This window comes from Diabrotica undecimpunctata, chromosome 1 (assembly GCF_040954645.1).
Source record: "Diabrotica undecimpunctata isolate CICGRU chromosome 1, icDiaUnde3, whole genome shotgun sequence".
Taxonomy (NCBI): Eukaryota; Metazoa; Arthropoda; class Insecta; order Coleoptera; family Chrysomelidae; genus Diabrotica; species Diabrotica undecimpunctata.
This window is the reverse complement of record NC_092803.1, coordinates 41,177,480-41,195,000: the sequence shown is the minus strand read 5'-3', so window position 1 is coordinate 41,195,000 and position 17,521 is coordinate 41,177,480. Positions and strand designations below refer to the sequence as shown.

Genomic DNA, 17,521 nt, shown 5'->3' with positions numbered 1-17,521 from the left:
ACTCCAAGTCCACAATTCAAAATATTACACACCGACATCTACATCCCCCTTTACACCCTAGGACGACAAATTCAGAATCTTCGGGTAATACTCCTGTGGCTTTTCTTCCGTATATTCGAAGTGTCACTGATAGGATTGGCAAAATTCTTCGCAAGGAAGGTATCAGGACTACTTTTCGACCACCCAAGAAAATCTCACAATATCTACCCTCTCCTAAGGACCCATTACCGCCCCTATCTTCCTGTGGTGTCTATTCTATTCCTTGTTCATGTGGACAAGTGTATATTGGCGAAACTGGTCGTTCCGTCAAAACTCGGATTCAAGAGCATCAAAGATGCATTCGATCAGGTCTTTTCTCCCATTCTGCAGTTGCAGAACACTGCCAAGAAACCGGTCATTCCATATTGTTCGAAAAAACTCATATTATTTCTAAGAGCCCCTTCTTTTATTCCAGAAAAATCCGCGAATCTCTAGAGATCCGAAAAAATCCACATAATATCAATCGAGAGGAAGGATACTACTTATCTCCCATCTGGAATCCCAGTCTAGAGCCGCCGTCCGGTCCCGCTACCACGATGCAGCCACATGATTGGCCAGCGCGCGCTTCTTGACGTTCGCGCCACGAAGTGTGCCGATACGTCCCGACACGACAGTTCACCGCGACTATAAATAGAGCGGTAGCGGAGTAATCGTCGGATTCACTCCCTGCCTCTCGACGCGTTAGTGTTCTGAGCTGTTGGACGTGAATCCCTGTCCTGGCATTTGGTTTTCACCTCTGGCTGCGTTGAGTAGTTGAGTTACTGTGACCAAATGCCCATCTTGGTAGTTAGTATTCGCCTCTGGTTGCGTTGAGTAACTGAGTTACCGTTGCTAACTACCCATCTTCCTGTCTTTTGTTTCTTTTTCTTTTTGTTCTCCTGAAGAAGCTACATACAATTGTAGCGAAACGTCGAGATGAACCCACTTTTGGGTCACTCACAAATGACACGGTCCAAACCCGGAAGACGAATAAACTATAATTGTGACTGCACTAGTTTAGCACAGCGTCTATTAGGCTCGATGCAGACTTGCATCTTTGCAAGTAGCGTGCTCGCCGCGGGTAAGCGATCGCTGGCGGTTCAGCAATACATGCTTTGTAATTAGGCAGTGCACACTCGAACGAATCCGTGGCGTGCAAGCTACTAACAAGCACCTAACAAGCGATTTGCAAACGGCGTGGACCGGGCGGGACTCCTGTTTCTGCTACGCCGCCACGTGAACGCGGCTTCCACAACAATTCGGGCGGCTTGCGGCTTGGCAGTCTGTGCTAGGCAATCAGCAAGTACATATTGACCGCATAATGGATTTCAACGTGGATACAGAACTGTTTATTGCTGCTGTTAAAAACCAGTCTGCCATACGGGATATGACATCAGAATATTACCATGACAGCATTAAGAAGAGAGGAGCCACATACTTTTTTTTCTATTATATAAATACTCATACACGGTAAACGCAAATGCAACACGTTACCTGTAATGATCCTGCTTATTCAGTATTCTGCTTGGGACGCCTAATGAGGCGGAAGACGCCTAGAAACTGCTGAATGTGTATTGACGGGAAACAAACAAGCCAAGCGCACGCATCTTGCTCAATCAGTGCATCGAGCCTTAGAGACCCCGACCATGGCACGGTCTTATTTTAACGATGACAATATGGTTTGAAAATATTATCTTCCCGACTATTAACCATTAATTTACAACTGAAAAATACAGAGCATACAATAAGTATTACCACGGCTCTCCCAATTAAAGGAAGGATTTAAACACTGTCACCAAATACCCACTATTCCTCACTGTGTTTATTTCTTAAACGCTTACTTGTGTTTTGAAACTAAGTATCTAAATTCAAAATTTCTCCATTTGACGCCTTAAATTTTTTATTACGAGAAATTGTTGTCCAATCTTTATTATATGTTTATTTAACCGAGTAACTGTTTTATTGCTATATTACCTGTTGAACTCTAATGGTGGGTAACAATGTTGATGGAGTTGATCTGGTGGTATCGATCTACGTCTAACGTTAGATAAAATACTTGATTCATTACTCTTGGTTTCTGCGTCATCATCGGAAGACTGATTTGTTCCATTTGTTGCAAAAGTAACTCTTGAAAAAATGGAACCGCCTGAAAGAAATTAAAAAATATAAAATCACCAGGAGACTACATAATACCGAACGAACTATTAAAGTACGGAGGACCAGATCTGACCAAACAAAAATTATTAAAATTAATCCAAAAAATAATAGAACAAAACAGAATTCCTCAAGAATGGAGATCTAGCGTCTTTATACCTCTCTTCAAAAAGAGGACAAATCGGAACCGGAAAATTACAGAGGAATTAATTTATTAAACACAACACTAAAATTATCAATCAAAGTGATAACAAATAAACTGAAACATTGTTTTAGGTCGGGAAGATCATGCACCGATACTTTATTTATAATCATTAGAATGAAATCATTAGAACACAACAAACCAGCATATCTATGTTTTGTGGACCTTAAAGAGGTATTTGACCATGTAAAATTAAAAAATATCGAAAATATCTACCAAAACAACACAATAAAATATAAGTAAAAGAAGAACTAAATGACACTATTGAAGTTGGCAATAGGATAAAACGGAGAGATTCCCTGAGTCCTCTATTGTTTAACCTGAAAAACAAATGGGAGAAAAACAACTTAAAATAATCTGCTATGCAGACGACGCAATACTACTCTCTCAAACTGAAGATGATTTACAACGTAGGCTGCACCAATTTAATATAACCTCCAGAAAATTTAACATGTTAATTTCCCTAACAAAGACAAAATGCGTGGTTATAACAGCAAATTTACTAAGATGTAAATTCGAGCTGGAAGGTTAGATAATAAAACAAGTGATGGAGTTTAAATATTTAGGCATCACATTATCTAGCTACGGAAAGCACGGAACAGAAGTGGAAGATCAAGTGAATAGAGCAAACAGATCAGCAGGTTGCCTGAATGAAACAATACGGAGAAATAAAAATATCGCGAAAGAAGTGAAATGCAGAATTTACAAAACAGTCATCAGACTAATAATAACATACGCGACAGAAACACGACCTGACACAGAGGGGAGAGGTATATACTACTTAGGAACATTATTTTAAATTTGAATTCAAATTTAAAGGGATCTTTTTTTAGTAAAAAATAAATAATTTTAATTAGCGATTTTTTTATTAAAAACAATTATACACCATTAGATTTAAATTGGCATCAAATAGATATGATACACTTCATTAAAATATATTTATCAATAACGAAGTTATGATAATTTAAATATTGTTTATATGAGATTAAGCCATAATTGGTTGTAATTAAAATTACATTTTGTATTTGTTCTTAATATTTCGACTTTCGTTTTTAAAAAATGAAAATTAAAATAAGGAGGTCATACACCTGTTTTACAATTTCTGATTTGTTGTGAGTTCGCGTTGTGTATCTGTCTATTGTGTGTTTTTGTATTGTGTATGTATGGATGATGTATCTCTGACCTTCTATTAATCCATTAATGTTGGTATATTCTTGTTGCTAACTTCTTCTTTTCATGTCAGTTTATTTCATGACTATTGATGCATCTTTCCATTGTACTATGTCATTGTCCAAGCACCTTTGCATATCTGAGATATGTCTTAGTCTCTGTTTTTTATGTATGTTTCATGCTGATTTATTCTGACACTTAGTGGTATTGTAGTTTCTCCCACGTAGAAATTGTTGTATTTACAGGGTATTTTATAGATGCAGTCCTTTGGTTTTCCTTATGTGCTGTTGTTTTAATGTATTTATTTCCTCTTTTATAATTTTTCAAAACAACATTCAAAACAATTAATGTGGTACATAACATGTTTCACATACTATTTACCACTGTGTATCTCTGAATTACGTAGCGACCGCTAAAATTTTTGAAAATCTATTTTTTATATCTGAATTGAAAAATAACTGTCAAACTTAGTGTTAATTTTGGGGTTCTTCCAGAAAAATCTTAATTTGTGGCGGAAGATGTTGTAATTGTGCTAACTAATTATTAATCTTCTCGAGATTTGATAAATTTTGATTGAATATTGATAAATAAATAAATTTTCATTTGTCCAGTCAATGTGAAATAAAAGTAGCTCTAAGTGAAGTGAAAATGTTTCCAACAGGGAACGGACCAGGATCAAGTGATTTTCAGTACGCTACAGTGCAGTTTCCAACTGTAATGCAGAACGAGCCTACAAAACTAATATCCGTATCACGAAGTAAGTCAAATGAATACTCAAGATCCACTATTGTACCCAAATCAACCAACAGTAAACCAAATGACACCTTTTGAGAATTATCAACAACAATATCAGGTACAGCCAACAGTTGCCCAACAAACCAATTTTTCTCATTCTACATCAAACTCTCCAGCTAACTTAAACTTAAAAAACAATCCAGAAACACAGAAAGAATATGATTCGATGTCAGATGAAGAACATGTAGACTCTAAAAATAATAAACACCCAAAGCAAACAATAAGATCAAAAAGAAAAAAAACATAAAGATTCAAAAGAAAAAGAAGCTCCAATTACACTCTCAAATAGGTTTCAGTCACTTCCACGGGAAAACTCTGTAAATGATATGAATAAAAATCCATCAATCTCAATCAATCTCAAAACCCCCTCTAATTTTTATATATGGCGTGAATGACTACAGCAAAATGATAGATAATTTAGCTCAAGAAGTAGAAGTAGAAACTTCCTTTACTAAAGCCTTAACAAACAACACAATAAAAATTTTACCAAAGATACATGAATCCTACATCAACTAATACATCACGTACACTACAACAACTAATACATCATGTACGAGAGGAAAACTTCGTCCACCATACATACCAACCTAAGAAAGATAGAGCATTTAGAGCAGTTATTCCAGACCTACATAACTCCTTTCCGATAGATGAAATAAAAGCGGAAATCTAGAAAAAGGTTTAAAAGGTAAGGAACATTACACATGTCAGACACAGATTGAGCCGTGAACCATTACCATTATTTTTTGTGGACCTTGAGCCTCAAACGAACAATAAAGAAATATTTGAACCACAGTATATACAACATTGTAAAATAAAAGTAGAACCACCGAGAATTAAAAGAAATATACCACAATCTACAGGATGTCAAGGTTATGGTCACACTAAAACGTACTGTGCAAAACCATATAATTGCGTTAAATGCGCTGGATCACACAGTGCAAAGGACTGCAAGAAACCAAAAAACACGCCAGCAAGTTTATCGTGAACTACTAAATGTTAGATACAAATCAAATCAAATCAACACTCAAAATTCTGCCACCAGTCAATTTAAATATACCTACCCAACATCATGCTTATAACTTCAACAGAATCAGTTATAGAGATGGTGTCATTGGAAACATATGCAGATTACAAAAATAACAACAACGAATTAGCAGATAAGCTATCAAATTTCCTAAACGAATTCAAAAATATATTCACTAAACTCTTAAACCAAAAAAATCATGATTTTAACCATGTTAACTACAATCATTATAACAAAATAGCATTTCACAACATATACTAGAGATATCACTGTTTTAAAAAATGAATAATATAGACTTTCTATTAATATCTTAAAGCCATGCCACACAAAGAACGGTTATTAAGATACCGTACTATACTGTGTATTATGCAAACCATTCAGACGGAGGAGCACATGCAGGCTCTGTCATTATTATTAAATCCAAAATTAAACACTATGCTGTCCAACCTTATATTACGGAAAAAATCCAAGCAGGAATCATTAAAATCGAAACAAACACTTCTCTCAGTGTAGCATCAGTCTACAGCCCACCTAGAAATCCCATTCATCCATGATTTTATACAAACTCCTGGATCCAAATTCATAGTAGCAGGATACTGCAATGCCAAACACACCTCATGGGGTTGGTTCCAGATTAATCACGTCTAAAGGTCGAGCATTAATAAATATCATTCAACAAAATAACTTAAAATACTTATCAACGGGAGAATCCACATACTATCCTACGGACTCCGACAAAATCCCAGATTTGGTAGATTTTGCTATAACAAAAGGAATAATTGACATCCATAGTGCAATAGAGTCAAACTTCGATTTAGCATCAGATCACAGCACAATAATAATAACTTTAAGCACACACATAATATGGAGAACACCGCCACCCAAACTCACAACTAAAGAAACAAACTGGGATGTTTCCAAAATTCTGTAAATATAAAGATTAAACTAGATATTAGGATAAAAGGAAACCAAGATGTAGAGAAAGCAGTGGACTATTTAACAACAGTTTTACAAACAACAGGATGGGAAGCAACACCAAAGCATTAAAGAAATGTGCGCCAAAATTTACTAAATAAAATATACCTTTACAGGATAAGTCATAGACTAAATAGAGCATTACATGAAAAAAAAAACGACTCTTTCCAGTTTTATGTTTCGAACCTGTCACATGAAGACCTCTATATGGAAAGCTACAAAAAAATTTAGACAACTGACAATAAAAAATTCACCTTTAAGAAAAACAGATATGACCTGGGTCCGCCCAAACGTAGAAAAAAACAACAGTATTCGCAGAGCATCTTGCAACTGTATTCTCAGCATCGGATACTAATAACGATGAAGATGATGATATAAGAGTATACCTCGAAACTCCATGTCAACTATCTCTTCCTCTGACAACATTTACTCCGACAGAGGTTCGACAACAAACAAAAATGTTAAATCCTTAGAAAGCTCCTGGCTATGATTTGATAACAAGAGAATTACTTCAGAAGCTACCGAGAAAACCAGTGGCGTTATTAACAATAAAATACAACAGCATACTTCGTCTTCGCTACTTTCCAATACAATGGAAATTTGTTCAAGTTGCTATGATTCCGAAACCTGGTAAGCCCGCAACACAAGCAAACTCATATCGACATATAAGTCGACTCCCAATAATGTCGAAAGTATTAGAAAGGCTACTATTACATAAAAACAAGCAGGTTGTTCCCATAAACTAAATTATTCCACAACACCAATTCGAATTTAGACTTGAACACTCAACCATCCAACAATGCCACAGAATAGTAAATATAATTAAAACAACTCTCGAAGAGAAAAAGTTTTGCGCTGAAGTGTTTCTCGATATACAACAGGCATTTGATAGAGTATGGCATAAGGGTCTCCTCTACAAACTAAAGTTACATCTAACAGACCAACTATACTTTATAGTAAAATCGTATCTTACTGACCGTTACTTCTAAGTCAAAATTGAAGACAACTACTCAAATTACCACATTATACAATCTGGCGTACCTCAGATTATTCTTAGCTACTTTTGCCGATGCAGACCTGTAATAACATACGGATGCGAAACGTGGACCATGACCAAAGCAAACGAAGAAAAGCTCAGACGCTTTGAACGAAAAATACTTAGAAAAATATTCGGACCTCACCATGACATCACCACAAACCAGTATAAGATCAGAACCAATATCGAATTAAAAGCACTCTACAATGACGCCGATATTGTTCAAGAAATTAAATCACAGCGACTAAGATGGGCAGGTCACGTCCACAGACTGCCTAACGAGAGACTTGTAAAACTGGTATGGGAGGAGATTCCTACAGGTAAAAGACCACTCGGACGTCCCAGAATGCGATGGAGAGATAACATCCAAGCAGATCTCCGGAAAATAAACATTCTATTTGACCCTAGGTTGATGGAAGACCGAACAAATTGGAAAAAAGTTGTACAGTCAGCCAAGACCCACCCAGGGTTGTAGCGCTACGTGATGATGATGATGACTTTTGCCGATGACACGGGAATCTTGGCAGTGGATATCGACCTAATGTAACAAAAAGTATAAAATCATTTAGACCAATTAGAAACCTGGCTTAAGCGATGAAAGATCGATGTTAATGCCAACAAAGCAGTACAAATTACTTTTATAACAAGAAAATCTACATGCCCATAAATTTCTATTAATAATACTCCAATTCTCATAAAACCAGTTGTCAAATACTTGGGATTGAATCTGGATGAAAAACTTGCATGGAAAACGCACATTAAAACTAAACGGAAACAACTAGATCTTAGACTAAAAAATATGAACTGGCTATTTAACAAAAAGTCTCAGTTATCTCTTGAAAATAAACTGCTTCTGTACAAAGCTATACTTATACCAGTTTGGGCATATGGAATAGAACTATGGGGCTGCAGTAAACCTTCAAATACGAAGATACTTCACACACTCCAATCCAAAATACTATGTATCATAAGTAAAGTTCCATGGTACGTACCTAACCAAACACTTCACAATGATTCGGACATCCCACGACTTACGGACATAATAAAGAATCATTCAATAAAATATAAAAATCGCACCACTGATCACAACAACGAACTGATATATAATTTATTCACTCAACTAGGTACTTGCCGAAAGAAGTTTGAAGAGGGTATGGCCAGAAGACCTACCGCAATAATACTTAGAGAACCGTCACTGGACGGTACCTAACTCACGTTAATTTACTTACAGACTACTTACTTATTACTCTGTGTATAGAGTAGATTATAAACATGTAATGCAACAATAAAAAAACTGAATTTCTGTAGTTCGTTTTATCGAGAAAAGTCAATTTCGTTGATACTATGACATGTTTCAGCCTTCATTGAGACTCATAAGATAGTGGTACAATTTGAAGACAAACTATAAAACGAATTACATTTACTATTACAAAACTTGTTTCTGGAATAGCTTGTTTCAAAGAATTAAGCAGTCGTTAGGTAGTTTCTCAAGATAGGTATATAGGCAGTCATGTCTATTTTTTGTCATCCAAAATAGATGATGCTATGCAGCGTAGAACAACCGATCTGAACATGGTCGTCTCTAACTGGACTAAACCTCTTCAACCTCTAGAAAGATAAGATAATAAACTGAACTGCTATTTGTATTTTTTTCATTTGCGCACATCTTCCACGATGTGGTTTTTTGGAATAGTACAAAATAGTTCTGGTCCCACAAAAGTAGTACCAACTTCCCCTTTATCAAGACTATCAGCAATTTCGTTAAAAGTAATTTCAACTGGCAGATTACTAAAGGTAATAAATAAACAATCAATAAGGAAAAATTTAAAACTGAAACTAAAAAGTCTAATTAGGATTAAATTAAAAATAATATAAAATATATGAGTAAAACAGAATGACTAATACAAATTAATAAAAAAATGGTAGTGCAAATTATCAAAATGCTATCTAAAATGTGAAGGTACTAAATTGAGAGTGTTTCTCTAAAAATATAGACTGACAGTTACACCAGAGCTGATAAAAGTTCACACAATGACATAAATACTTCAGTATGAACGAATTCAGTAAGAAAAACTAATTTTTCTTACCTGATACCTTCGAAACTACCGACGTGTCCGATGTCCGCGCCATACTGGACTTCTTGCTCCCAGCGTGACTAGGTTTTCGCTGTGAAGCCATTCTTTCCAAATATTAATAATTAAAATATAAATTAACGGTTTTCATGCGTTTTTAGAATCAGTAGTTTTTGTTTATGTATACGTGACGTAAAATTGGCACACGCTGTTAGGTTGCCGTAGCAACCGCGGGGTAGTTGAACTTTTTGGTCCATTTAGGGCATTTCAAAAATACTTAAGGAACTATGTTGCAGGAAGGGTTTCAGAACATAATGGTTATTGCAAATGTGGTTTAAATATCAATTTAATTTTTTTATTTTGACAAATACTTTTGATTTTTGGCAAAAAATCCTAAACGTTAACCAAAAATTATCTAGAACAACATCAGTATTACTATTTATAATACAATACATAATACATACAGATTTTTTTTAATAGTGATTAAGTTGAACTGTACTAGTTACATCTTATACGGTTAAAAGTACACAGAGGACACGGAATAGGCAGCGACCATTACATGGTGGTAACTATATAAGAAACGAGAAGAAATAAAAAGAAAGGAAAAATCTGGTACAGAAAAGGAAGATCCAATTAAAACAAGGGTGTAAAAAAATATAAACTAAGAAATTAAGACATTTCAAATACATCATCGCTATATATGCGTGTACAAAAAGGACGATTAACACGTCAGACAAGTCAGTCTTCCTAAGGCTCTCCTAGAGTCGTCTACACTCTGGGAGCCCTCATTACAGGGTTCTGCCCCTTTCTGAACCTCAAGATTCTGCGGCTGCTTTTTCTACTACTTTAAATGGTAAGAAATAGCTAGTCTTTATCCAGGCTAGCTACACCAATACATCCACAGTTCATAGCCAAAATGGACTTAGCAGAGGATACTTCACCTGCAATGGTCGAAGCTCTCTGCAGGGCGTACGAGGCAGTAAATGCGGTTCGATCCCTTTCTCCAACAAGGCAATATGGCACCCAACTCCCTATACGAACCCACCCCCAGCTACACCGAAGGCAAGACGAATGAATCAACCGCATGCTGGATTCAAAAAGACAACCGGGAGGACTGCCGGATGTTAGAATGCCAAATACTGAGTAGACCAAAGCACTGCCTACCATACCGATATGTGGTCCGTGTCGCCACGTAGGTCCAGGTACACTCGACTATGAAACACCACGGGATATAGCAGATGGGAACCTGATGGCTGAAAAGAAGACGAACCAGCCGAAGGAGTAGGTACATAGACCGAGGACGTCTCCTGCAGAGGAGATCATGTCACCACTACCGCCCCTGGAAGCTGTCGTAAGTGTTGTGCCGTACTTATCGAACTTTTTGACTTTTTTCTAATTTTGTATTTTAACTCTTTTTCTAAACTTGTATTTTTCATTTATCATTAATAAATTCTTTCCCGCCACAGAGTCTCCAGAGGAGGGGATGTCATCGTGTGCGTTAGCCCGAACTAGGGCCTTCCCATTGGCCCTAAATTGAAATCAAACAAAATAAGGAATCAAGACTTAAGGAAAAGAACAGGTATCAGTGATGTCGTCGAACGTATAGACAAGCTGAAATGGAATTGGGCAGGTCACATAGCGAGACTGAAAGACACAAGATGGACCAGAAAACTAATTGACTGGCGCCCACGAGAAGGCAAACGCAGCAGAGGACGACCACCAACACGCTGGATGGACGACATTAGACGAATATCCAAGAAATGGCAACAAGAAGCACAGAACCGTGAAGAGTGGCGAAAAATGGGAGAGACCTATGTCCAGCAGTGGACAGAAGAGGTTGCATGATGATAAAAATTGGCGACATCAGACAAGTCAGTCTTCCTCAGGCTCTCCTAGAGTCGTCTACTCTCCGAAAGCTCACTTTTTGGGGCTCTGCTCTTTTATTCAACCTCAAGACTCTTCGGTTACTTTTTCTACTACTTCAAATGGTGTTTTATTGTATATGTAAGAAAAAGCTAGTCTGGCTAGCTAGACCAACACATCAACAGTCCATAGCCAAAATGGACATAGCAGAGGATAATTCACCAGCGACGGTGAAGCCCTCTGCAGAGCGAACGAGGCAGCAAAGGTAGTTCGACCCTTTCTCCGACGAGGCGATATTATAAATGAACTATAAGAATTTACCATTGAATGAAGCTAAAAGAGTTTTTGCAACAAGTATAACTGGTGAAAGATAAAACGAATGAGAATTACAATAACTTTAATGATAGTAAATAATAAGAATAAGTAATAAGAGAGATAATTGGGAAAAAATCGGAGATAGAATGGAAGAAGACAGCAACATTTTATACCGTCGATGGTAATAAAAGAACCGTTCTCTGTTCCTAGTACCGGTAATGCATTGGTTAGTGATCAGTGTAGTAGTGTCTGGGGGCTCGGGAGACTGAGACCTCGGAAGCCTTGAAGAAGACATCAAATATGATGTCGAAAGCTCGGCAGAATGATAATCGACGCGGTTCAACACGGAAGACTGTTCAATTGCAAAAAAGTAGCCTACTACTAGTTTTTAGTGAAATTTAATTATTTTTAGTAACGTTCAATAACAATTAAGTAGTACAATAATTGTATTAATTCGTGAATGTTTTGTATTATTGCTTAGAATTAGAAGTAGAAATAAATTTGAGTGCAAAGCAAAGAATTGAAATACTCATGATGATTGGGTATGGAGACAAATCGTGAACTCACATGGAAGTGTGTATTTTATTTAATGATAAATATCCAGAAAGGCCCATAACGCAGTCAACAGTAAGTAAGATTAAAAAGAAATTTCGAGAAACTGGTACGGTTGAAAATGCACGCAAATCAGGTCGTCGCTCTGTAAATTATGATACAACATTAGATGTTCTACTTGCTTTTGAAGGTATAAAGAAGCTTCTGTTCGTAAGGTTAGACGTGATCTCGATGTTTGCAAAACAACGGTACACAAAGTAATAAAACTTAAAAAATGGCACCCCTTTAGATGCACCTCTTTAGATGTACAGGAATTAAACGAGCATGATCCAGATAAAAGAATACAATTTTGCGAAAAAATGATGGATAACTGCCACCGAAGAGAGGGTCTTGGTTCAAAATATTATTTTTTCTGATAAGGCTACATTCACATTAAATGGCGAGGTCAACCATCAAAATTGTAGATACTATGCAAAAGAAAACCCCAACTGGATGAGGGAACATCATACACAATACCCGCAAAAGGTAAACGTATGGGCTGGCATTGTAAGAAATAGAATCATCGGACCTGACTTTTTCGAAGGTAATCTAAACGGGCCAGCATACCTTCAGTTTTTAAGGGGGATCTCATACCTACTTTAGTTAATTTATTCCCCAGTAGAATTAATCCTGGAGTTTTGATGAAAGTTTATGGTTTCAACAGGATGGTGCGTTTCCGCATTATACTGTAGATATTCGAAGGTACCTAAACGAAATTTTTCCGAACAGGTGGATTGGAAGACGTGGACATATTGAATGGCCAGCGAGGTCGCCAGACCTCAATCCTTTGGATTATTTTATGTGGGGTCATTTGAAAAATGTTGTTTATAAAACAAAATCTGTGCAGATATTGATGACAAAAACAAGAATTCGTAAAGAAATAAGCAATATTTCTCGAGAAACGATAAAAAAGGTTCTACAAGAATTTGTAGAACGTTTGGGTTACTGTCAAATACAACAAGGGCTACAATTCGAAGATTTAAGATAAAGTTATGTTTTAATTACTGGATTACTTTCACGTTATTTATTGTAATTTATTTATAATTTATTCACATTAGAAATCAATAAAAATTAATTTTCTAAATGCATATCTTTCAAATTATATCCGTTAGACACCCCGTATTATACTTTTTTGGAATCAGCTCATTTTTATCGATCTAAAAATGTCCAAAAATACAGGGTGTTACATTTAAAAAAAAAGCCGATGACGTCATCACCTTAATGTGTATCACCTTGAATAATGAAATTTTATTGTAAAATGTAGAACATTAAACTTCAAAATCGGCGTGTTTTATATATATATGTATATATATATGTAAATATATATATATATATATATATATATATATATATATATATTATATATATATATATCCGTAAATATATATAAATATATAAATATACATCTGATGGGAAAAGTTACGGAAGTCGTCAAAACAGTGAAAAATCGCAAACTTGAATATTTTGGCCATGTTATGCGCCACCCAGAGAGATATAATATATTCCATTTAATAATACAAGGCAAGGTAGACGGAAGAAGAGGGCCAGGTCAAAGAAGAACGTCATGGCTTAGAAACCTGAGAGATTGGTTTAACAGATCCTCTGCATCTCTTTTCCGAGCTGCCGTCAACAAAATTACTATAGCCAATTTGATAGCCAACGCTCGATAATCGAGCTCGACACATGAAGAAGAAAAAGTGTTTTAGATTTTTTTAAAAGGTTTTTTATGTAGGAAATATGGAATGTATTCCATACTTTACGGACAGACTGTATATATATGGAGCTCTACAAGCTCCACTCCTTAAATACGAGTCTTTTAATCGCCAAACCGAACAAAATTATAATAAATCCCAACTTTCCATTTACATTTTTCTTTTATTATTACACGATACTGACCTCGCTTTATATGAAATCCAGCAATTGTATTAAAAAGTAATGTCGTAACAAATGGAATAAAACCTAATCCATGTTCTAATGAGATTAGTTGCGGATTACACAAATCAGATTTATTGAGCAGTGATTTTCTATAAATTAACAGTTCGTGAAGAGGGCGAACGCCAGTTCAGAATAAACCATATGAGTGAAGAAAAAGGGTAGCAGAATGGGCCTCTCCAACTGGACTGAACCTCTTCAACCTCTCGGAAGGTAAGACAATAATCTGAATTGCTATTTTTATTATAGAGCTGCATTTTTGTTGGTATTGTTTCTGGTACCTCTTTCTATCTTTCATTTGATCTTTCTTGTATTTGTCCATAAGACTTTCTGGATGTTGTTTTTCTTCATTTAGAAACCATCACCTTCTTATCATCCTTTTTTATGATCTTCTTTTTTTTACTTAGTTAACTGAGATCAATACTTATCCTTTATATATGCATATAATTCGAGACTTATTTCCATTCAAGAATAAGTGTTTCTGTAGATTTTTTTTTTATTTGAGAATCATTATCTTTCTGGTTACCTCTTTTTCTTCCGTAAAATGAAGACTAGTTCGAAAGTGAAGATTAATCTTTACTTCTTCGTCTTCTTCTTCTTTATAAACAATTCTGTTTGTTCATTGGTGGATTAATACCTCTATGGAAGGTTATAACTCCATCTTTTGCGTGATCGTCCAATGCTTCTTCTGCCGATTGGTGACTTATCTCTGGCTATTTTGATGACACGGATCTTTGCCATTCTGCTTATGTGATTATTCCATTTTTTTTCTATTTAGTGTCCATTCGTTTATACACTGTACGTTACATTTTCTTACGTTATATTTCCTGTAATTCCTCTCGGTACTCTTATCTATGCCGTTTCCAGTAGCCTTTATGCTATGGCTGTGTCGGGTCTTGTTTTTGAGCATATGTTATTATTGGTCTTACACTGGCTTTATAAATTCTTGACTTCATCTCAGTGTTAATGTGTCTGTTTCACCATATAGTGTTATTAAGTCATCCTGCCAGTCTATTTGCTTTTTGTACTTGATCTCTCACTTCTTTGTCCAGCTCTTCATAGGTGGACAGTGTAATTCCAAGGTATTATGTTTTAATTACTTGTTCAATACTGATGTCGCCAATTTCTCTTCTACATCTGATTGGTGCTTTGCTGATTACTATTGTTTTAGTTTTCTGAGCTGAGATTGTCATATTAAGTTCTTTTGATCTTATGTTAAATTTGTGGACCAGTATTTGCAGACTATCTTCATCTTGAGCTATCAATATTGCATAGTATACATTAAAGCGTATTTTTACTTCTTTGTTTCCCATTCTGTATTTTTTTCTTTGTTAACGCTTTTGATGATTTCATCCATGATTAAATTGAAAAGCAATGAGTCTTATTCAGCTGCCTATTTCTATAGATTCTGTAAGTTGTCCTTGTTTACTGATCCTATGAATATCACTTTTATGACATAAAACAATTTATTACGTTCGAATACAGCATTATTTCTACACAGTCAGATGGACAATGGGAGTAATGATATAGTCGATAGCAGTAGTCCATGCAAACAAACCAAATAATTACTTTTAACTATAGTGGATACTCCATATCTTTATAGCAAAATAAACATAATATTATTTAGATTATTATTAAAATTACACAATATTTAGTTGGTTTTACAATAGTGCTCCTTGGTCGTCCTGAATCAGATGTAACACAAGCATCTGGGAGATTCTGGTTATTATTTATATTTTTAAATGATTCATTGTATGTTATGGTTTGTATTGTTAGATATAAGTATGAAATATGAAATATCGCTAGCCTTACCTTCATAGATTTCGAGAACGCTTTCTATTCTATATATACCAAGGCAGTAATAGAAGCTATAATACAAAAGCAGATTAAGAAATCGTACATGGAGACTTTAGGAAATATATACAGAAAAGCAAAAGCTAAGCTACCAGAGATGCAATATCCCCAAAGCTCTTTACAGCAACCCTAAAAAATATATTCAGCAAATTGAACTGGCAGAACAAAGGTTTATCTATTCATGGAGAATACCTTAGCCATCTAAGATTTGCAGGCGATACCGTTCTGATCGCTAATAATCCTGCAGAACTATAAGCGAAATAAATGCAGATAGCAATAAAGTTGGTCTAAAAATGAACTTGACAAAAACAAAAACCATGTATAATGAGCTAGTGGATATCCAAGATGTAATAATAAACATTATTGCACTTGAAACAGTAGGCGAGTATGTATACCTAGATATAAATCTGGCTACTTAGATTCCCAGAAATCAACAAAGAACTCGCTTAATCAACTTTTGATAATAGTGAAACTCAAAGTCACTCAGAAGTTAATGGAGCGATACATGCTAGCCATATCAAAGAGAGATCACAAAAGAATAAAATAGATCATATAGAAAATCGAGGTCACTGGTGTAATCCACATAATCAAATCTTTAAAATGGCAGAGGGCGGGACAATTAGCGAGAAGAACTGACAATAGATGGTCCACTAGAATTACACTGTGGTATCCAAGAGGCGTCAAAATACCAAGATGACGTCCAAACTTAAGATCGAAATATGACATAAGGAAATAAGTAGGTACAAAATGGCACAGAGAAGCGAATATTAGACAATCGTGAGTAGAAATAATGAACGACACTGTAAGGGGAACTGCACCAGGATGGGTAGATACGCTGAGATTGATAATGATAATAATTGTCAAATATAAGCTGTAATTGGAAGCAAGGGTGCACTAGCAAAAATGGATATTTTTCTTATACTCAGTGAGTTAAATTCTGTGGATACTGTCCTTTTTTATTCTCCTTTACTTTCTGTTTAAATTTTAGATAGTCCCTTCCCCCTCAGATCGTTTGATAATTTGATTGGTATATATTTTCCAAATTTGGCCTGTCTCCATCAGCAACAGATTACATTCTCTGGAATGAGTTATGGATAGTTATCTTCCTTGACAGCGCAGATTGCATGCTCTTGAATGCGTTATGGATAGCTATCTTCCTAACAGCGCAATACACACAAAGGTCTCCAGATTTTTTGTCTCATTTAATTCAACTAACATGTCAAAGATTTGTCCTGGCTTCATACTGTAGACAAATTTGTACTTTAGAACATCTTCTAGATTTTCAAACTTGCAGTCATATAAAAATCGGTTGCCTGTAAAGTCGGTTTTACGGGCGAAGATTTTACGTGACAACGTCTTTTTCTCGGTAGAATATTTATTGATATGAATACTATTAAATTGCACAATAGGAACAAGGAATTGAATGAAAATAAGAATTGCACAAATTTTAACTATAGAAATATATTTTGTTTACTAAAACATTGTACATGTAAACTTAAACTTAACTAATTTCTATTTGA

General features: G+C 35.5%; 2 protein-coding genes across 5 annotated transcripts in view; one reads left to right on the top strand and one right to left on the bottom strand.

The window, feature by feature from the left end:
* Nucleotides 1-9,628, bottom strand: part of Dhc16F (Dynein heavy chain at 16F) — a 125,354-nt gene extending 115,726 nt beyond the window's left edge. Inside the window, exons 1-2 of the mRNA XM_072541529.1 lie at nucleotides 9,462-9,628; nucleotides 1,993-2,164 (exon numbers count right to left, since the gene is read on the bottom strand). Coding sequence (XP_072397630.1) covers nucleotides 1,993-2,164; nucleotides 9,462-9,552 — 263 coding nt within the window. The 5' untranslated portion in view covers nucleotides 9,553-9,628. The remainder of the gene's footprint in view (nucleotides 1-1,992; nucleotides 2,165-9,461) is intronic.
* The window catches only part of LOC140448466 (opsin, ultraviolet-sensitive-like), a 105,189-nt gene that overhangs the window by 70,172 nt on the left and 17,496 nt on the right, over nucleotides 1-17,521 (top strand). For 3 of the 4 annotated variants that reach the window (XM_072541556.1, XM_072541547.1, XM_072541571.1), the window contains exon 1: nucleotides 14,272-14,360. The exons of the other annotated variant lie outside the window; for it this stretch is intronic. In XM_072541556.1, coding sequence (XP_072397657.1) covers nucleotides 14,317-14,360 — 44 coding nt within the window. In that variant the 5' untranslated portion in view covers nucleotides 14,272-14,316. Of the gene's footprint in view, nucleotides 1-14,271; nucleotides 14,361-17,521 lie in introns of those variants that run through there. 4 annotated transcript variants of the gene reach the window in all.